The 22,585-nt window shown below is 43.8% G+C and overlaps 1 protein-coding gene across 1 annotated transcript in view; it reads left to right on the plus strand.

Annotated features, from left to right (window-relative positions):
• The window catches only part of LOC122815199 (serine/threonine-protein kinase WNK1-like), a 3,137,204-nt gene that overhangs the window by 2,260,298 nt on the left and 854,321 nt on the right, over positions 1-22,585 (plus strand). The window contains exon 14 of the mRNA XM_044087493.1: positions 19,943-20,006. Coding sequence (XP_043943428.1) covers positions 19,943-20,006 — 64 coding nt within the window. The remainder of the gene's footprint in view (positions 1-19,942; positions 20,007-22,585) is intronic.

The following is a 22,585-nucleotide window of genomic DNA, read 5'->3' on the forward strand; positions in this document are numbered from 1 at the left end:
TTAGAGTCTGACTCTCACAAATTCCTTTTCAAAAATCCTACTGCTGCCCCAGAGGTCATCTCCCAAGAATCTAAAGGAATTAAAGCAACCACAGCTAAGAATCCCCACCCCTTCGGATAGGGATTCCCAAGCTTTAGACAGATGGCGTAAACATGTATACACCTCTGCAACTCTTGCCATTCGGGTACTAAATTGTCAGTTCTACATGCTGAAATACCAGGAACATACCATGGAACTCCTCAAACAAAAAATATCTACCTTTCCTGTTTGTGCAGAAAATAAAGAATTACAAGAGCTTTTGTATTCTGCAAGCCAAGTTACTAAACACACCTTGTGATGTGGCTTTGATGCCCTAGAGGCATCTTGCAGGGCAGCAGTCACTGGTTCTGTACTTAGAAGGCATGCTTGGCTTAAGGAACAGATCTTGCCAGACCATGTTAAATCAAAACTATTGAACGCACCATTGAACAAAGACAATTTATTTGGCACCAAGGCAGAAGAGGTCTTAAAAAAGATGGAAGAAAAAGCTACATTTATGCAAACAGTTAGACTTCTTACAGGTCCAGCCTCCAAGGTTCAGTAGGCATTGCCCCCTCCAAGCACTGGTCCTTTCCGACTCTTTCCAGGCCAGCTCAGCCAAGACCTAGGGGAAGCAGACCCCCCAGACAGCAGTCCCAGGGAATGCAGAGATCTAAGCAATGGAGTTCCTCCACTTCAAAAACAGGGAGTGCTAAGCCACCCCCTTATGGAAAGAACTCACAATGACTATGCACCTCCACCCCTTATGTCTGCCCACCTGCTTGTGTCCCTAGGAGGAAAACTCTCCTCCCATGCAATCAACTGGGCCTCTATTGCCAATGACTGATGGTTCCTCAACATAGTGTCCAAGGGATACAGATTGTATTTCCACACTCTGCCAACCCCACAAGAGTTCCCAAATCTTCCTCCAAACCAGTGGGCAGAGGCCAAAAAACAAGTCTATTCCATGCTCTCCATAAAACCAATACAGCCTGTTCCTGCAGACCAGATAGGCCAATGTTTCTACTCCAGGCTTTTCCTGGTACCCAGAAAAGTAGGCACCTGGTGCCCAATCCTCGATCTATCAATTCTAAACACCTTCCTGGTGATAGTAAAATTCAAAATACTCACCACCCGGCAGCTTCTTCCTATGCTTTCCAAGGATGCTTGGTTAGCCACCCTAGACCTAAAAGAGGCCTACCTACACATCTCAGTCAGGGAATCTTGCAGGAAATATCTCCATTTCAGGGCAGGATCTGTGCACTTAGTTCTCTGTGCTTCCCTTTGGCTTATCCACTGCTCCCAGAGTTTTCACAAAATGCCTGGCTCCAGCCATTGCTTTTTGCAGACAAAGAAATATTCAAATTTGCCCCTACTTAGACGACTGCCTGATTCAGGCAGACAGGAAAAGCTGTTACAGCACCTGACCTTTGTAAAAGACCTACTGACCTCCTTGGGGTATACTATAAACGAAAAGAAATCAAAACTAGTCCCCACTCAAAAAATTGTATTCCTGGGAGCAAGCCTGGACACAGCATCCCAGATGGCATTCCTTACTCCAGAAAAACAAGCCTACCTGACAGGCTACTTCTCTCAACTAGCCACCAGAACCCAGTTAACTGTAAGGGCAATCCTGCAAACTCTAGGGTTCATGGCCTCCTGCATTCTACTCATTCCCTATGGCAGACTGCATATGAGGAAACTACAATGGTACCTAAAAAGCCTTTGGTGTCAACACTCTCAAGACCTGGAAACTATCATACTTATGATACCCTGATTAAGGAAAGATTTTCTTTGGTGGGCAGCAGCATGTAACCACAACCAGGGTCTTCCCTTCTTAAAACCCCACACCGCCCAGACCCTCACCACAGACGCATCAGATTATGCCTGAGTTGCACACCTGGATGGCAGGTGCATTCAGGGCCATTGGAACCCAAATCAAGTACATCTGCACATCATCCAAAAAGAGATGCTAGTAGTGCAGCATGCTCTGACAGCTTTCAGACCCCTACTCTCCCTGGGGCCTGTAGTGATCAAAACAGACAACACCATAGTGATGTGGTATATCAACAAGCAGGGAGGAACTCACTCTTATCCTCTCTGCAAACTCGCCATGACCCTTTGGCACACGGCTTCAGCCATGCAAATTCACCAGCTAGCACAGTTCCTGCCAGGCTCCCTAAACTCTCTGGCAGAAAACTTAAGCAGAAACCTGCTAGACCCACATGAGTGGCAGCTAGACCACAGAACCTTCAACATTGTAACCCAGAAATAGGGCATCCCGAAGGTGGACCTCTTTGCCTCCCACAACAATCACCAGCTCAGCAAATTCTGCACCAGGGAACCTTGCAGCAGGGCCTGGAAAGTGAATGCTCTATCCATCCAATGAGTAAACATCTCGATCTATGCAGTTCCCCCTCTACCACTAATTTCAAGGGTACTGCTCAAAGTAAGGGAGGAAAAACCAAGGGCAATCTTTCCCCAGGCTGGCCATGCCAGCACTGATACCCACTGCTGTGCAGCCTGTCACCCCTGCCACCATGGCACCTACCTCAGATCCCAACACTCCTGACCCAGAAGAATGGAGAATTCATGCATCCACAATTGCAGATCCTGAACCTGGCAGCCTGGCTTATTCCCTGACCTCTCCTCCAGCTGCCAGCCTAAGCAGTCAAGTCCTGGATGTTATACATGAGGCCAGATGCCCCAGCACTAGAAAATCCTATGCTGACAAGTGGAAAAGGTTTTGCACCTGGATCCAGGCTAAAGGAGCTGCAACAGTATGGCCCTCCCTACCTTTCATCCTGGATTACTTAGCAAACCCTACTACACAGGGGCCTATCCTTCTCTTCTATTAAAATTTATGCCTCTGCCATCTCTGCTCATTACAGCACAAAGCCACCTCTCTTCTTACACCCTCTCATCAAACAGTCCCTAAGAGGGGCTAACAATCTAAGCCACTCAGAAGAGCTCCTACCCCAGCTTGGGACCTTAACTTTGTGTTGTAAAAGCTCACCCTACCCCCCCTCCCCTTTGAGCCTGTAGCTTCAGCAGAGTTAAAATTCCTCTCTTGGAAAACAGCCTTGCTTCTGGCCATCACTTCAGCTAGAAGAGTTTCAGAGCTGCAAGCACTCATGGCTGTACAGCCCATCATTTTCCATGCTGACAAGGTCTCCCTCGGGACTAACTCCACTTTCATGCCTAAAGTGGTGTCCAGTTTGGCTCTCAACCAATCAATTCATTTGCCTACCTTTTTCCCTAACCCACAAAACAAGGGGAAGAATTCTGCATTCTTTAGATGTGCATGGACAGCTCAGATTCTACCTGGATAGGAATAAATCTTTTAGGAAAACTGGCCAATTGCTAGTCAGCTTTGCAGCAGGGGCAGAGGGCAAGGCCATATCCAAACAGTCTCCAAGTGGATAGCACATTGAATCTATTTCTGCTACAAACACCACGGGAAACTGCCCCCTAAGGGGGTCAGGATGCATTCCACCAGGGCAACTTCCACCTCTGCAGCTTTTCTCAGAGGGGTCACCACCAGGGACATCCTGGGGGCTGCAACATGGACTTCTGTGCATACCTTCACCAAGCATTACCACCTGGCTATCTTCTCCAAATTCAAGGCAGGCTTTGCAACCGCAGTCTTACAGGGCATCTTAGCCAGCCCCCAGTCTTCTTGAGTGCCTCTAACCTTTCCTTCAGCTTTGGGAATCAACCCAAGTGTGATGACTGCAACAGTGAAACACGAAAAACATAGTACAGTTGTGTACACTTAACATAAATGTAGATGTTCGAGTGTATTCACTGTTGCAGTCTTGGTTTCCCACCCTCCATCCTCCGTCTCTCTCTCTCCCTCACTCCTTACAGGGAATTTTTGGTATTTACTTTCTACTGGTGGTGGTCTTCCACCATAGCCTAGCTCCCTATTTGGGGGCTCCTGACAGTTGGGGCAAGAAAAACTGATGTAATGGCGTCGGTTGCCTGATTTTATGCCACTGACAACCTGACGTCAGTCCTGGATCGACAGCAAACTACTCAGAAATACTAAGCCTCTAGTATTTGGGCCGACTGAGGGCTACCCCTGACAGGATAACCCAAATGTGATGACTGCAACAGTGAATACACTTGAACATCTATATTTATGGTAAGTGTACACAACTGTACTTTCTGCAGAGACCCCCTGTCCCCCTAGGGTGGCATGTACCATCAAACCCTCCCCCTCTGCCTCTAGAGGAAGGTTCTCCACATGGGTCCTGGAAAGGCCCTTGGGACTTGCGGAACCACATTTTCTTACCCCCATGCTGATTCTTGCAGAAGGACCTCTGGAGTTAGAAAACTTGATTCCAACAGCAGAAAGGATCTTCATATCCTTTTCACTGTGGGTAAGAGCGTCTTCTGAGGGCCCAAAAAGGGAGGAGCCATTATAAGGGGCTTTTACAAATGATGCCTTAAAGCGCTCCGCAAAATCACATAGCCTCATCCAGGCATGACTCCTTTGGGAATGTCCTGAGCTGGCTGCTCATTACATGTCCTCCATGACATGGTAGATAAACCTTATTAAGGAGTTGGGGGTAGAAGAAAGAGTGGTCAGCTTGGGAGAAACCTTCTTAAATTCCTCTGTAGGCATAGACTCAGAGAGAAACTGATTGTTCTTTGATCGGGTCCCTCTGGAGCCGAGTGAAATGAGGTAGGTAGTTTAACGACCTCAGCACAATAGTTGCTGAGACGTAAATATGCTTCCCAATTCTGTCCAACACTCTGGACTCCTTGTTCTGTGGATAGACATTGGCAGTTTCTTCTGTCAACTCTTTTTTGGTGGCTGCCGCCACCACAAAGGCATAGACTACAGGGCTCTTACACCAGTGTTCCCTGTCGACCGGGGACACTAGAAACCTATCAAGTCACATGGGTATAGGCTTGATGGTGTCTGGTTCCTTCCACGCATGAGATACTAAGTCTACCAGGGCATCTGCCGGGGGGGGGGTGTCACCCAGTACATAGATGGGCCCGTCCCGAACTCCTCCAAGAAAACCGACTCCTCAGATGGAGGAGGTTGGGCAGACCCACCCACCTTTCTGCTTCAGGATCTCCAAGATGTCTCCAAAGGAGATGCCTTCAGGTGGGGATCAGGGAGATCCTTCCCCCTCATCGAAGTCAGTAACCTTGGTTAAAGACTCCAGGGAGAAGTGTGCGCGCCTCCTTTTATACATCTTCATCCGGTAGTATTTTTGGGGAAATATCAGGGAAGGGGGTTCCTTCTGAGTAGGAAAATCTTGGAGGCCACTTGGGACGGGAAGACTTGTGCAGGATGAGAGAGCAAGGCCTGGATCCGATGGAGATACAGGGGTGTATTTAGGAACTTGTACGGTCGAATCTCCAACCCTGGAGAAGACCCGTTCCACTACCTGAAAGGCCAAAGGACCAGTTGAAGCCCTATCTGGTTCCCCGAGAGCCAAAAACTACTGAGGAAAAATGGGCAGGACTTGCACCGGATCTGTGTTCTCCAAAAGGTATCGGATCAGCGCTGTCAAGTGCCTAAGCATCTAAGGGAAGTGACGGCTTCAAGAAGGATGGAGCTGATCCCTGTCCCCCCGGATCTCATACCAACGTCACGGCATCAAGATTTGCTGTGCTCCAAAAAGGCTTGAAAAGGGCTCATTAATGGCATTCTTGACGTCACGGAGGGGAGCTTCCTCTCTACTGAGTCCGACACGCACGGCAGTCCCGATTGTATGAGTTCCGAAGCCGGGGGACAGATCCGGAGGAGTCTTGATATGGTGACCTGGGTAGCTCACAGATCCAACAGGGGACAGAGCAAAGACTACTCCCATCTGGATCTGGGCCTTAAGAAACCTCCTTCTCACCCTGTCCATGTCTGCCTTGGACCAGCTTTTTGAGGCCCTAGATGAAGCAGATGAAGGGAGGCCAGGCGTGCTTCGACCTGGAGGATAGAGCCAGGAACTTTGTTGAGGTCCTAGGATCCAAGGGAGTAGGAGCCGGTGAAGGTGTCTGAGAGATGGTGATAATCTCCCCCGGATCCGAGGAAGCTGTAGGATCCGATAGGGGAGCTGACTTATGAGGATCTGAAGTCTGATCCGCAGACGACTTGGGCTTCTTATGCTCGAGAGTGGCCCTCAGGAAGGCAGGGAGGGACCTCTATTTGGACTTCTGGGGAGCAGAAGAAGCAGAGGATGAAGCCAAGGAAGGGGTCTGATCCTCTGGAGCCAAAAAGGGAAGAAGACCCCCAAGAATAAGTTTATTCCATCTGTCTGCTAGGGCCCGAAGGTTAAAAGCAGCACAGATGAAACAATCTGCTTTTAGATGTTTGGCGCTCAGGCAGTACATGCACTCCTTGTGGGCATCCTGATTGGGGATTTTATGTCCACAAGGAGTGCAGTGTTTGAAGCTAGGAACTGTTTTTTTCCAGCCATACTGACAGAAAAACCCACCAAAGTCACAGGACAAGAAAGGTAAGTTAGAAACAACTCTAACGAGCACCTGAAGCTTAACTAGACTAAGCTAAACTCAGCAGAGAAAAATAAACTAGCCTACTGAATCTAAAGGTAAAGTTTAGAGTTTAAAGCTATAACTCTCTCTTTATTAGGCTGAAAAGAAGATGCATGCACATGCCACACTACTATAAGGAGAGAGGGAGGAAGGAAAAATATAGAAGCACTTACAAATCAACAGATTAAATTGCCCAAAAAGCTACCAAGCTTGAGAGGAACAGAATCCGCAACAAACTAGTTCTGAGTTAGTTTGGTGAATGCAGGGCATTGTAGGTATGAGGGAAGAGCTTGAGAGTCAGATCGAAGTCTGTGGAAAGTGGCTGAACTGGATCCAAGGGTCTGATCCAAAACCCTATTGTGAGGAGGAATGAAGAAGACAACATCAGATGCAGTATTTTTTTGCAATATTGGATGTTTCCTGTCAGGGACAGGGGACCATTATCTTTGATTTAGGGCTTATTCACTTTTGGGGAAGATTTTTGTAGTGCGTGTGTACTGCTTATGTAAAGAAGTATTTTACTAAGGATTGGGAAGTGTTTTAACCAGGCTGAAAATATTGTGAACCTAGTATTTTTTCTTTGGGGAAAAAGTGCTTTGGTTCTGACAGGATTTTGAGTGTTTTGTTTATTTTTTTACAGAAAAGTGGACTATATTGCGTAATGTAGTGGTGTATGTGTATACTGCTTGTGAACACTTCCCTGACTGCTTACCTTCCAACCGACTCGTTCCAACATTTACAGGCTTTCAACCTTGTTCCTTTGCTGCTGCATGGATTCTTACTCCAGTCCTGCTGGCTCTTCTCTCACTGTACCTAAAAATAGATACAAATTACCTCTAAGCTCTCCCAAAGTATCCCGTAGCAAAAAATAGATATAAACTCAATAAAACATCTATCAGGATACACCACGAGAATTCTTCTTGTAAAAAACTTCTTTATTCCAAAACACAGTAACAAATGATGATGGAAGATAAGCGCTTTCGCGTGCTTCACGCACGCTTCTTCAGATCTAATAAAATACATTTTTATTCTTCTCTTATATAGTAAAAAACCTCTAAATGAACACAGAGCAGACCAATAAAAACAAACCAATTAAAAGGCAATTAAAAACGAAATATATGCAAACCAATAAGAACCCATCATCTTTAATTGATAGATAAGGCAGATGCATTAACTGCTATTTACCATTTGAACACTGCGACCTGCCTAGCATCCCCAAATGTAAGTATAAATGTACAGCTATGCAGTGTATTACTCATCTTTTAACAATGCTATCAATGTAATATTACAAAGCATAAACATCACTGAACTCAGTGTTGTATGTATACATGTATGAAAATATATATATATAAAAAACAATCGATATGTGGAAACATATATAAAACCAAGAGATCTGAGATAAAAATTCCAGATAAATTCAAATGCTGCCACATGGCGTGTTTAACATACAGCCTCTGTTGCAAGTTGGAAATAAAACACAAACCCTGTTATAACCCATCCCGTTAGGGATAGTAAGTTAAATGCAAGATATGGTTCAATTGTAAACCATCCCGTCAGGACGGTTTGTTAAACATTAGCCGTTCTTCTCACTTGGTTAGCACACTGCAAGTTAAAGTTCGTCAACATCTTCTAAATTAAGTAAAGACATGTATAAATGAAAATAAAAATAAAATAAGAATAAAAATAAAATAATGTTAAGAAATATATCCCGATCGAACAAGTTCCGCTATCATATCCAGGAATAAAGATTCTATTAACTATGGAGCTTGACATAATTCTATCATTCACACCAATCAAATAGATATGGCATAAAATAATACTCTAGATCTATATGTAGAATGTAAAACCAAACAGCAAAACCATGCGGATTTATTATGTTAACTAGTTGAAGGTATGAAGGGTTCAATGACATACTAAATCTGTAAAACATGAACAGAGTCAACATTTACATCCGGACTGGCCATAATATAAATTAAAATACCTCAAGAACAAGTATAACATGACAAACTGTTAAAGATGTATAACTGTTGTATGTGAGACATCTATATTACTGAAAGCAACAACTTGCAGGTTAAATGATCTCCTGTGTGACAACCACATCAAATGAAGCATAAAATCCCAGGGCAACCCTGAAGCTGATTTGCTACGCAAGTAATAGCCATAGAGCCCGTCGCTGAAATCCGCTCCGGGTGAAAAGCAGAAAACAGCAGTCCAAAAATGGACCATAGGGCCACAATAAAGACAAAACCAGATCCAAACACATCTCTCCAGGCTAGAGATGCTGCTCTGTGTTCATTTAGAGGTTTTTTACTATATAAGAGAAGAATAAAAATGTATTTTATTAGATCTGAAGAAGCGTGCGTGAAGCACGCGAAAGCGCTCATCTTCCATCATCATTTGTTACTGTGTTTTGGAATAAAGAAGTTTTTTACAAGAAGAATTCTCGTGGTGTATCCTGATAGATGTTTTATTGACTGTACCTAAAAAGAAGAAACAAAACAAAGGGCTTTTGCTGCCTCCTTGATCTCAGACAGTACCTCAGCCATTAGTGAGTAAACCTGTAGTGCCCAACCTTGTTCCTTAAACCACTCACTTGTTTCTTCATAGGTAGGTACTAGGCTATCGGCCCTAGGGCCCATATAAGCCTAGCCAAAAAATGTACCCTGGCTTTCGCCACCCAAGAAAATTATTTTCCTGTGCCCCTGTCGAGCAGAGCCACAGAAGTGATCCCCGGGGTGAATTTCCCATTTCCCATCCAATCATCAAGATTTTTCTTGAAAAGTGCTAATGAGGAGCTCTGTTTGACATAGGTAGTCTGTTCCAGAGTATGGGAAGTCTCTGGGACAGGAATCTATCCCTCCAGCATGTTCTGTTTACTGTGGTGACCAGGTTAAGGTCCCGAGAGCGTGTAGCTCGGAGGGATTGGAATTTCTTTAAGTGGAGCATGTCCAACAGCTCTGGGTTTGACATAGCTTTGTATGTTAGGCAGAGATCGCCACTGAGTAGGTGATATGCGATGGAGTAAAGCTGTAGTTTTTTGAGACGTCTGCATTGGGCATCTGTTTGAGGCCAGTAATCCTCTTTGTGAGGTATTTCTGTGGTCTTTCCAATTGTTGTAGATGTCTTGTGAGGTACATACCAAAAGGGGCATTGTACTCTATAATGGGTCTAATGAGTGATGAGTAGAGGGGAACAATGACCTCTTTTTTTCTGGATGAGAATCCTTTTGTGATGAGATGAGCCACGTAGAAGGATTTCCTGACCACTGTGGCGATGTGATTATCAAAGGAGAGACTACTGTCCACCTGTGTCCCAAGGTCTCATCACATTTTTGGCATTAAGTAGACTACCAGCTATATGGTAGTTCAGGGGTACAGAGTTTTTACCAAAGGGGATGACAATACACTTTTTGGCATTGAGCTTCAGGCCATGTCTTTGACACCAGGTATCTGTCTCAGTGAGGCCCTTTTGTAGTTTGTCCACATCGTTAAGAGTTTCGATTATGGCTCCTAGTTTGCAGTCATCTGCAAACTTTGTTAGCCAAAGACCTTCTGTGTTGGCCTGCACTTCAGTGAAGTAGATACCAAACAGGAGAGGACCCAGGACTGAACCCTGTGGTACTCCACTTGTCACTGGTCTGATGTCAGATTTGGAATCCACTACTTTCAGTGTGGGTTCTGTCCGTGAGCCAGTTGGCAACCCATCTTGTGACATAGGGATTTATACCTAGTTTAGTGAGCTTATCTATAATTCCAGAGTGGGGGATGGTGTCGAAAGCCTTGGCGAGATCTAGATAAGCTGTGTTCATCTTCCTCTGGTAGGTTGCTTTTAGCCACTGTCACCCTGGTTTTGGCCACATCCTCTTTGGCTGTTCCATTGTCCAGTTTGGGCAAGGAAAGATGTCTTGACAGGGCTGAAGTGCCATCTTCTAGTTGATCTTCCTGTGTGTTTCCTAAAATGAAAAAAAAAACAAAAGGTTAGACATTGTGCATCTGAAGACATGGTGTTTTTTGTAAAAATATTCTTACTTTAGAAATGCAATTATTAGTCTGTTAATCCTTGTGCTCAGAAATCCATAAATGCATACTTGAGAGCAGTATTGGTAAAGAAATTCCTGAGGAAAAATTTTCAGAGGATCCTGACATAGAGAGAGGGCTGCTTCTCCTGCAGATTCCCAAATCCAGTAATCTTGGTTGGTAAGAACAGTGGTCTTCACCACCTCCTTTGGGGAGTTTTCTTTTTCTCAAAGTATTTCCAGAATGAATGAAGTGTTTTGTGTGAACAAGTGAATGTTCTTCCTGAACTGAGGAAATATATGTTACAAGTGGATATTCCTTTTTCTAACCCATCCTTCCTATTTTGCCAGTTTTGTATATGCTGTGTTTAATGCTGCCTGTAGTAATACTGTCAATATTCAGTCCCCAAAAAGAGAGAGAGAGAGAGAGACCGTATAAAGTACCTCAAACTAGCAAACTAGCTGCTGTTTCTGTCTTTGCCAGATGTAAACAGACTGTTTGCCAATACCAACTTTTCACTTGTGGGCTAAAAAGACAGGGTATTTGACAGATTTGTAAAGAGAATTTTCTCCTCTTCCACATTAGCGTACACGATTCCTAACTACCAGGCACATATGTAGACAGTTATTGTGTTGAGCAGAAAGTTTGAGGAGAATACTCAGCCACACTTCCTTCAGAAAGGTGCTCCTTTCTAAATCCTATTGGTAAGTATCTAAACATGCTTTAAAGAGTGTGTATGATTGTGCAGACACTGTCTAGGGCCACTGCTGCTGTTACAGGTTTGAGGAGTTATGCCTGCTACACTGGTCTCCAAGCAATTTTATGGAGAAGGGAAATTAATTCAGTGAGTGTCAAGTAAAGTTTTCAAGTTCCTCATTAAAAATCTCACAAACCTTCCACTTCTTTTAATAAGCAAAATAAGCAATCCCTGCCACCTCCGGACAAACAGGGAGTAAAAAAAAAAAGAGAGAGAGAGAGAGATGACAGCAGGAGAATAACAAGAAACAGGAATTATTTTTTGTTAAATGAGAAACGGGGATCCTTTCAAAGAAAAAGGGGTGGGAGGTAGTGTAATAATTCAGAATGGCTGTGCCAACATTTTGCCATTTCTTCCCTCCTACCCGTTCTCTAGTGCTGTCCTAGAAACTGGCCTTGTACATTCACCTTTGCAACAGATGGTAGCGTGCTGTTGGTGTTAGAAGTGGTTCAGGAGGGTTAGAGTTGGCCCTGGATGAAAAAAAAAAATCTCCATTCTGGGGAATTACTTTACATCCTGCAAACCAGAGTTTTTTGTTTTTTTCCTGAGGTTCTTCAAGGCTTGCTAACCCTAGGAGTCCTAGAACCAGTGTCTTTAAATGTTTTTACAGTGTTTATGGTTCAAAAGAAAGAGCAGTTATGGAGACCAGTTCTAGATCTTTCAATTCTCCATCTGTATGCGAAAGTTCCAGTATGCTCACCCGTCAAGAGTCTGTTACCTCTCATTCCTTCTTTTGAGTTTCATGGTAACACCAGGTAGGCAGTTTGTCATATTGATCACTGCTGCAGTATCCTTGGCTGTATGGGTTATATCCTCCCAAGTTACAGGGCACCTTCCACATGCTCAAGCCATTAGGCAGCTCGAACTGAGCTGCCTAAAAACGCAGTTGTGTGTGCTAAGCCCTCCAGAAGTTTTCTGCTACCAAAGAGCGCTCCTCTGTAAGCTTTCAAAGATCAATGTTCAGTTTGTGCTGTTCTGTTGCTGGGCAGATAAGTTCCCTTTGGTACTTTCCTGGTCAGAAAAGTTATTGTTCTAAGAGTTTGTATTTTAAAGGGCTATCTCAAGACTTAACTGTACCTCTAAACAGGAGTGCATTTTTTTTCCGGGGAGTTTAAAAGTTTTTAAAAGCCATTAAAAATAAATTTTCTCTGGAAAAAAATATTTCACTTTCTGGGTCTGGCAAAGTGTATTTAAGTGCTTTTTACTGTGTTTTAATTGGGAAAATTGACTTTTTACAGCTTTAAATTTCCACTAGCTTGTGCTGCTTGTATTCCCCAGGAAAGAGGCACCATTTTCAGTTTGACCGTTGAACAAACTACCAGTCCCACAGTCTGTCTTCCTTCCAGTTTCAAAAACAAAGTAAAGCAGGCAACCTTTGTCACCACAGCAGGCTAGCCATTTGCCTCAGCTGTAGGTTGGTTACTTTGTTTGGCCAAAGTTAGTTCCTCAGACTACTCATCATTTACGCGGGATCCCTCTTATGTAGCACCTGCAGTCACTACGGACCAGGGTTTAGCCACATCTTCTGCAGTTGTTGATCTCCTCAGTGGGCAAGGGAGAGACACTCTTGTAGGTCCTGGGAGAAGGGAGTAGGGAAGTCTTCCCTGTTTGGTCAGAATGTTGTGCCCATCTGTGGGAACTGCTGCTGCTGTCATTACCAGCACTGTTGACAGCATTTTTTTCCTGTCAGAAATAAACACAAAACTAAACGTGTTTCGCGATTGCAGTTTACTAGATCTGGCTCTCTGGGTCTAAATCAAGCTATTGATACTTCTTATAAGGTGGTTTCTGGTAGAAGAAAAAGAGATGATGCTTTTCCTGAAGAGATTTAAGATTCTGAATCTGGAATGGAAGGTGAAGGGACACATGCAAGGCATTTCTCCTCAAATTTCTGATTCAAATTCAGAGGAGACCATGGTGTCTGATTCTCCTTGTGAGGGTTTCCCTTCATTTTGGATTATTTACAGAATGTGCCGCTGTTTTTAGTGGGAGAATAATGAGGTTTCCAAGTCCTTCATTTGGAAAAATCCTAGCATTTTCTGGAGTTTCCAGAACTATGTGATTTCCCCAGTCCTTTCAGCATTGGAGGCTGCATGTGTCACTGCTTGCAATTTTTCTGCTAGTCTTCCTGTTGTCCCTAAAAAACATTGATTTTACGTGAAGTTCTTCAGTCTTAAAGTTTTTATACGTTCTTCCCAAACTTGACCCAGCAGCTATAGCTTTAGTTAACACTATTGCTGCCAAACATTTAGCTAATTCCAATCCTGCAGTTTCTGACAAGAATGGGAAAGTAATTGATACATATCGGGGAAAACTTTTATGCTTCTGCATCTTTGATTTTCAGGATATTAAATTGTTACTCTCATATGTTAGTTTTATTCTAATTGCGAAAGTATGGAAATGTTTTGTTGACAGTTTTTTCTTGTGGGGGGAATTTGATTTAAATCCTTTGGTTTCTTCCATCTCGCAAGTAATTGTATGAAGTCTGTATATGATTCTGTTTGATAATTCCAGGGCTATGGCCACTGGTACTGTTTTGAGGAGGTTTGCTTGGCTGCATTCTCAAAACCTCCCAGAAGATATGAAAAATGAGATTTTAAATTATCCTTTAGATAAAGATTTAGTTTTTGGGCCCACTGCTGCCGAAGTTATGAGAAAGTGTGATGAGAGAGGCAAGTTGATAAGGGAATCCCTCTGATATTTCAGTCCTCCTCTTCCACATTTTCCAAGAGATTCTCTACTGCTTCATCCAGTTTTGGCAAGAAACAAAATAATCCTCCTTAGCAAAATGCTGGCAAACAGACATGTGAGAAGCAGTGGCAAAGGGTTCCTAAAAGAAGGCATAAACCCCTAGAACAACTATTTTAGGGATCATGTCCCCCAGACCACCCTGAAAGTCCCTTTTCCCTTCCAGGAAGTCTGAGTCTCAACTTCTGTTTTTGGCAATGGATAGTTTCAGACAAATGGGTTTTAGAGATCATTCATCATAGTTACAGATGACAGTGCGAGGAGGATGTCCTTTCATTTCACAGTTGCAGTATTCTTAACATGAAGGATCCCCTGCCAAGGGCGACCCGACATCTGGTCAGTATTACCAAAGCCTTTGGGTTAAGGATGTCACACTCATGCTCCCCACTCTAGTCATAGGTGTCATAAAGGTTACGTCCGGACATATCCTCAGAACTTCTCTGCCACCGGTGCGAATGCCATCCTTGATTGTCAGTCTCATTACTAGAGTCGTTTGCTGGTTTACCTAGCTGTTTTCAGATAAGTGCCCCATTTGGATTTTTTTGCTTATCCTTTTCTTTTGTATTTATGTTGTTGTGGGTTTCTTGTCATCCAGAAGGGGTAAATGCCATTGTGGGAGACAGGTTCCCCATAAAGACAGTCACAAGTAGAGCTTGTTTTCTTTAGGTGCTTCTCACGACCATATGCCCTGTACTATTTGTCAGGCTTTTGTTCCAAAGTCCTTAAGTAATTGTCTTTCATCCCTAGCCATCTGTCTTGAGAACTTTTAGTGAAAGATGCTGTGGAGGGAACTTTCCCGGTCCAGGTTTCAGCTATCTTTGAAGAAGGCCAAAAAAACTGTGGTCAGACTCTTCGGCTGTGCTGCCTCTGCCAGACTTATCTTTTGAGGCTGGTGAAAGCTCAGAGGATCATCTGGTTCCTGTGCTGGATCACTCTGCTGCGACCAGTTCGGAGGCTGGCATGGATCCAGCTTCCCGCATATCATCGGAGGCCTTGCAGAAATCCACTTTGGATATTCAGGGGGAACCACAGCTGATTATCTGTGAAAAGCCTAGGGGGGGTTTCCTTAGATACTGGTGAAGGAGAAAGTCCTGACTATGATAATTGAGTGTAGGCTGACATCAGACCATCTAAGGACGTCCCCTTAAGGAAGCAAAAGACAAAACATTTCTGTCCTGCTCCTAAGGACCCTCGAAATGAATGGCAGAATTTTACACAGGGCTTGTTCAGTGCTCTTATGGCCTTGAAGCCTCTTCAGGGGGTCTCTGTCCCAGCTCCCCCTTGGTCCACCCCCCCTTCAGTGTACTGTCAGAACAATTGGGGGAGCAAATGGCTGTAAAGACATAAAGCCTAAGTAAGTTTAATTCTTTTGGCTGTGAAAAAAGTAGTTACTAGAAAATGGAAATCAAAATCTGAACCGTTTAAAGTATTGAATGAGATTAAAAAACTCTAAGTTGGATCTTTAGAAAAGTGAAGGAGCAAATTGCATCGAAGTAACTGGAATTTGTGGGAACAGTACATGCTGAATAATGTTCAGTAAGTGGGGTATGGTTTAATGGAAGGTGGAAATTGACCATTTTATTTAATGGAAGGTAGGATTTGACCATTTTATGTAATGTTGGACTGAATGACAGTTGTCATAAAAAAAGTAAACAGGTTATGTATAATGCATATAAATGAATAAATGTTAATATGGGTTTTCTATTAATATATGTGTGCCATCATCCTAGCAAGTGATTACCCTACTTTTCAGTCCTTCAGTATCTCCATAAAGTTAGAAACGTCAAACCTGGAAGTTGCTCTGTCTGTAACCTTTGTTGGCTGTCATCTGGACACCACAGCAAGAATAGTGAGACACCTAGAGCAAAGGCTGATCTCCCTCAAGCCACAAGTCCAAAATGTTCTAATTTATAACTGTCCTACACCTTCCATGCTTCAATGCAGATGAGGCTGCATGGTAGATTTTGTATTGTTCGTACTTAATGTTAGATACTATGAGAGTGTTCTTCAGTGGACACACTTTTCATTGGTGTCATTCTACTCACCCACTACCTTTTCCCATAAAACTGTCTTCAGTTTTCAGAGCCCACTTAAGTGGTGGATTCAGCCTCCTTGTACAGTAGGAACATACATTTGTTCTTCCCCTTCCATCCGCCGTAGTTTCTGTGGGCATCTTTTATATGGATCGAGAGCATTATGAAAGGAGAACAGTTCAAGGAATGGGGTCACAACCTCATCTTTACATCAGTTTGTAGACTAGGACAGTCCTCCTAGTATTGCAGGCACTTTAGTGCTTCCATCCCAGAGGTGTGATTTCCATCCACACAGACAATATGACAGTGATGTAGTATATGACCAAGTTAGAAGAAACCCATTCTTACCCTTTGTGCCAGGAGACCATAAGACTATGGGAATGGGTGATTTCTTCAGTGCTTTCTGATGGTGAATGGCACTCCAGGTCGGACTAGACTGATAGTGGACTGGGCACAGTCATTGCATCCCCATGAGTAGCTCCTCAATCATTTAGTGTTAACCAAGGAATTCAGCCACTGGAGTTAGCCTTGTTGCAGTCCCTGTTTCCCTTTCCATTACCAAATGCAGCAGTTAATTTCCCATCACACCTCCACAGGGGACAGACACCCAAGGAAGCTGTGGTCCATCCTTGACCACCTTGACTTTTGTATGCTTCCCCACTTTTCATTAATGACAGATTGTTCCAAAAAACATCCGTGTGCAAGGTGAGAGTCATCTTCATAGCTGCCTCCTGAACTGGGCAAATATATTTTTCAGTTCTCTTGACAATTTGATGCAGCCTCAGTGGTCATAGGATCCCCAACCAGACCTTCTGTCTCCTCCATCTTTCGAGCCTCACCCAGATGTAATCTCCTTCAGACTAACCTCTTGGTTTCTCCAGTTCAAGACCAGAGGATTATTTTTACAAGAGATTACATTACATAAGGAAGATCACCTCATGAATCCTAAAGGAAAGTACTTTTTCTTTTTGCATTTAGTTTACATACTTTAGTACTAGACAGTACACAGTTCACAGGAGGGGGCAGTGCCTTTTTGTAGCAGTGTTATGGCCTGCAGCAGGATTGCTATTAAAAGAATTTTGTTAGCTTCAAAAAAGAAAAAAAGAAACCTAAATACGTTTGAGCATATGGCAGCTAAGATTTGATGCAAAGAACTTGATCATGCACTTAGACTTAAGCATCCGTGGGATGATTATAGGATGTGAGAAAAATGCTGCTGTTTGTTAGTAAAGAAAATAAAAGGATACTTGATTTTTTACCTGATGAGCTGAGGTGTTGAGGGGTCATTGAGGTGCTGGGATTCGTCGCAAATTTGGAAGCTGCGAGGTAATGTGAGTAAGTACATCAACTGTGATATGGAATAAAACATATTAGAAGTCAAATTAATTAAGATTATAGGATGTAAGCATATATTCATGGATGAGAGCAGTAAAGTAGAGGGGGGGCTTGGGGTAAAAAGATTCAAGTACCTCATAGGATACAAGGATCTTAAAGAGATAGGGATCTTCCAGGGATAAGAAGTAAGCACATTTGAGAAAGGTACATGTCATAATGTATGTACATTAAAGGGTCAGAAGAGTACTCAAGGATACAATGTTTATTTCTCAGGAAGTGTATTGACTTATTGGAATGACCACCCAAACTGATGGTTGTTTGATTGACCCTCCATTAAGTGATGGTTAGAGCAGAAATGCTAGGTATTCAAAAATGTATAAAGCATGTGGATTTTTTTTCAGGAGTCAGTTTATGTTCCATTGTGCTGAAGACCATTCATTTATGTATAGTCCTCTGCAACCCATTCTTTGAGTTGTAATTCTTTCTGAAATGGTTATATAAGGGCATACTTTTCAAACTCTCATCTTAAAGTAACAGGGTACCATCAAAAATCAAAGCAGAACATCCAAAGTCATAGCACTTAAAATTTGCTTATGTGTAAATTCACGGGTCTATATTGTCGAAATGGCTTTACAGCGAATGCCGTTTCACCGACACATAAAGAGCGAAATGCTCAAACAGCGAAAGCTCAGGTCAGCCTGAGCTGTGGCATTGCCCTTTACCCCACTGTAGTGCTATCTCGGAGTTGGTATATTTAGTTAGGGGGAGTGTGGAGGGGACAGCCCCCAACATTGGGGGGTTTGGGGGGGGTGAAGCCCCCACTTTAAAATGTTTTAATTGGTGTGTTTTGTTGGTCTACTGATTTCCCCTAGGGAAAAAATCGGTGACCTGGGGTTTCGCTGTTTTAGCATTTCGGTTTTTACGTGTCAGCAAAACAGCATTCACTGTAATGCCATTTTGACAATTTAATATAGACCCAAATTCACACCCCCTTGGGGGGCATGACCTCTAAAATCAGGACCCTTGTATTTCTAGCATATAAAGTCAGAGTGGAGGGATAGTCTGTTTTTTCTGTGTATTCCACCTTGGCAAAATTTAACTGTCATTCCCTGATATCAGTATACAATCCCTCTTCCCTTAACTGTGATACTGCTTTGTCCAATGGGTACAACTCCAGGAAGTGCATGTTTACAGCATGGTCAATATAACACACTTGCACACAATATCGGTAGCCTCACATGCTCACAAAATGTATTGATACTAACACACACACACATGTAAAAGAAGAAAGCTGGATTGAGTAATATGAAGCCAGCAGAGGTATGAAACAATATCATCTTACAAACTGACACAAGTCATATAAATTAGTAGCTGCATATATAACATACATTGAGCAAACACTTCAGGGAAGTGCAGTATCACATTACAACCAGAGTACAGACATAAACAGGAGTCAGACTTGTAAAAAAAAATGAGGGGTGCATCACTCAGTGTCGGGCATGGTGCTGCTACAAAGCAGTACATATGACAATACAGTGCAAAACTATTACAAATGTAAATACACCACTGCAGCAAAGTAGATTAAAAAAGGGAGAGGAGGTTGTTCATGGTGGGGGGAGGGGTTCTACAGTACTAACTGCTGGCCATCAAAAATCACTAAGAGCAACTTCATGGTTAACCAGACTGCTAACACAGCTAGTCTGCTCCCATTTTGGGATAATTCTGGTCATGTGGACTTTAAGCAGACGGCAAACCTCAAACTGCAGCCCAAACTATCCTAACCAATAACAAGCCCAAGGTACTGTGAAATCACAAAACAACTTACTGTTGCATATACCATCTTTAAATACGGAGGAGTTGCTACATCTGTTCTTGACTACACTACCGCCGTACTTCAGGGATGTCTGCTGCTTTGGCCCATTATGACTTGGATGAGCTCTAGGAAGTCTCTCTTATTGGCTCTACAGTCAAGCCAGTGAAAGAGCAGAAATTAGAGCTGTCTAATATCAAATCCAAACAATGAAGCAGGCAGACTTACTAAAGCTAAAATCAGAGGGCTCCGCAAAATACAGGGAAGTTGAAAGGTATGGTTAATGGATAATGCAGGGGTTCTTGTATCGCATAATGAATGTCAAGGATTTTGATATTCACAGAAATGTTTCACTTTCATCCCAGTTTTAGTTGACTGGATTTGGCTGCACCATTCTGCTAAAAGGATTTTGTAATTTAGATGACCTTTATTTCAGTGGGAATAGTGGTAGGGATTGGTTGTTTAATTTGGTGTTGCAGAACACTGCAGAAAAGTGGAAATTAGCCAGGCTTTACTGACATTTTCTATATATGCAGTTTTACTTGTCTGCATTTATTGGAAATATTTTGGACTGTCTTGAAGTAGTAGAATTTAAGATTGTGTTGTGCGGGCTTTAAGTATTACAGCATTTCAGCTTTTATAAGGTATTCATTTAAATTTGCAGGAGTATGGTTTGTACACTGACGACTTTTGTTTCACCTCTTTTCTATTGTAGCCAGCACAGATTGTTGCATCAGTGGATACTGCAGGACAAACGGTTACAGCATCACAAAGTGAAGGTAACTGCATTTACCACTTTTCTGTTTTGTCTGTTTTTCTCACTCTATTCCCAGCAGCATCAGCTGTATGGAGTTTCATGAATTGTAGCATGCTCATACCTGTGTGGATAGTATGAGATGGAGTAGAATTCTGCTAGGTTTCTAGTAACATCCCAGACCCATAGTGAGTATTAAGCAGATCTGGTAAGAAGTGATTTGTCTTCAGTAATCTTTAAGGAGTAGAGTCCTTTGGCTCTGACCTCTGCAGCTACCCCCTCCGTCCCATACCCAATCATCTTGGCAGGGCCCAGAACCTGTGATGCAGAGTACATTCCTCAAGATGTTTCTCCCAGACTTCAGTCCAGATCCTCCTCTGTGTCCTGTTTTATCAGGTCCTCTCTGAGCTTGTTAGAGAATGAGATGGACAGACTGATGAAGAAATTTCTCTGTATTCAGATTCAGCTGGGGGTCATTACAGCTCCATCCCCTATGGGCTCTGCAAGCAGAGCTTCCCCTTGCAAAATGATATCTCCTTCTCTGTTCTGGCCAGCCGCTTCAGAGCTTCTGGAGCCATCAGTCCCAGGGGCCAGTTCATTGGGTCCGATGGTCTTTACTACTTTGAGCCTGACTGCTTCCTTGAATCACCTGGTGCTGATTACGACTGCCTGGACGTCAAGTTCAGGGGATGAGTTTGACTCTGAAGTTGTTAGAGCTGTCGCTTCCCCTTGGTGCCTCAGCATTTGACAGCTTGGCACCAACTCCTGCCTCAGAGCAGAGGGCTGCTGGTGTCCATGGACAGTCTGTTCCTTACCCTTTGGGGTAGGAGAGGTTTCCTCGGGACTCCAGATGTCCTTCAGCCTTTGAGATGGTGGAGAGAGTCCTTTCTGCTCTTAGTATCGGATCCACCCCTTCCCCTCCTGAGCTCTGTGTCTGAGACCTCACTTCTGCTTACCAGTGCAGCTGGCCCCTCAGGGCCTCCAGTCTCTTCCACTTGTGGAAGCCCAGATTTCTTCTCACACCTCCCTGGAGCACAGCACCAAGAAGGCTCCTTGGAAGAAAAGGTGCAAAAGGAAGACACCTAGATTCCGCAAAGGAATGTCTCACAACAGACACTGACTTTGAAGGGGAGGGGCCCCCTAGATCTCCACCTATCATCTCCTTTGAAGACATTCTGGAAATCCTTCATCAGAGAGGTGTCTGGTCAGCATCAAGCCCCAACCTGGATGAGTCAGTGTTCTTGGAAGCTTTTGGGACCAGCCCATCTACATCCTGGGTGTCCCCCCTTGTAGACCCCCCAGTGGACCTGGTGTCTGAAAGGGCATGGAAGGGCCCAGAGAGTGAAGATTTGATAGAGAGCTGGTAAGATTCTCAGTGCCCCTCAGGGTAGGCCCCACTGGACAAAGGCCAGCCCAGTAGATACCATGGTGGTTGTAGCAACGGCCACCAAGCAAGAGCTTGCCCAAGAAAGTTCTACTGTTCTTCCCCCTAACTGCGAGTCTAGGGCTATGGACAGATTTGGAAAAAAGGGTCTACGCTTCTTCCACTTTTTCCCTCAGAGTTTTTAACTATCTTTCCCACTTTACAATGCTACAATGGGACTTGCTTAAGGAACTCTCTAGCTCCGGCCCTCAGTCCATGATGGAAGAGGAACGGATCTCCTTCTCTTCCTGTATGGCCACTCTGCAGTCCATTTCCAATGCATCTATGTGGCTCATCTCTCACACTTGAGGGTACCTTTAGGGGTGGCCAGTTGTGGCATTGCCATTCTACATCATGCCTGGAAGTGGCTGTGTGACTCTGCAGAACCTTTTAAGGCGCCATTCGTCAATGCTACCTTTGGTTCCTGCCTCTTTCGACCGACAGTACGAGACGCACTGTCCTGCAGCGAGAAAGATGAAAAGACCATGTCTGCTGTCAGAATCCACTTCTCTACCCCGCAAAGGTCCTTTTCCAGGAGTCAGAGTGGGGGAAAGAAGTTGTAGTTCAGAATGTCCCAGGGTCCTTTCCAGGACACTGAGAGATTTTTTCCCCCAGGGACATACGGAGTAATAATTTGAGTGGTAGGCACTGCCTACGTGGCAGTGGAGGGATCTCTGTATTCTCCTTCGGAGCAATACTTGCTGAAGCATTGCCCGACTCCATCTTTGGAGGCAGTTAGGGGACATGGTTACTTGCACCTAAAAGCCTGGTTAGCCATCACAAATGATCAGTGGGTGCAAGGAATTATGTCCAGAGGTTACTCCATTCCCTTTTTAAACCTTCCTAAGCCAAAACAACACTTCCTTGATGTTCCACCCAATCAGTGGGGAGGCAGCAGCTTTGGAAATTGCAAAGTTGCTTGAAAAAGTCATCCAAAAGGTCTCCCCAGACCAACATGGATCAGGGATTTACTCACAATTCTTTTTAGTTCCAAAGAAAACAGGGGACCGCAAACCAGTACTGGACCTAACTTACCTGAACAAATCAGTGACGCACACAAAGTTCAGAATGGTCGTGGTTCAGTCCATACTTTCCTTTCATATCAAAATGAGCAGATGCTCTCAGAAGGTACCTCCATTTCAGGCAGGGAGCCAGTCACTAGCAGTTTTTTGCGCTTCCAT

Source organism: Protopterus annectens, chromosome 11.part0, assembly GCF_019279795.1.
Source record: "Protopterus annectens isolate FY-2018-M chromosome 11.part0, PAN1.0, whole genome shotgun sequence".
NCBI classification, from domain to species: Eukaryota; Metazoa; Chordata; order Ceratodontiformes; family Protopteridae; genus Protopterus; species Protopterus annectens.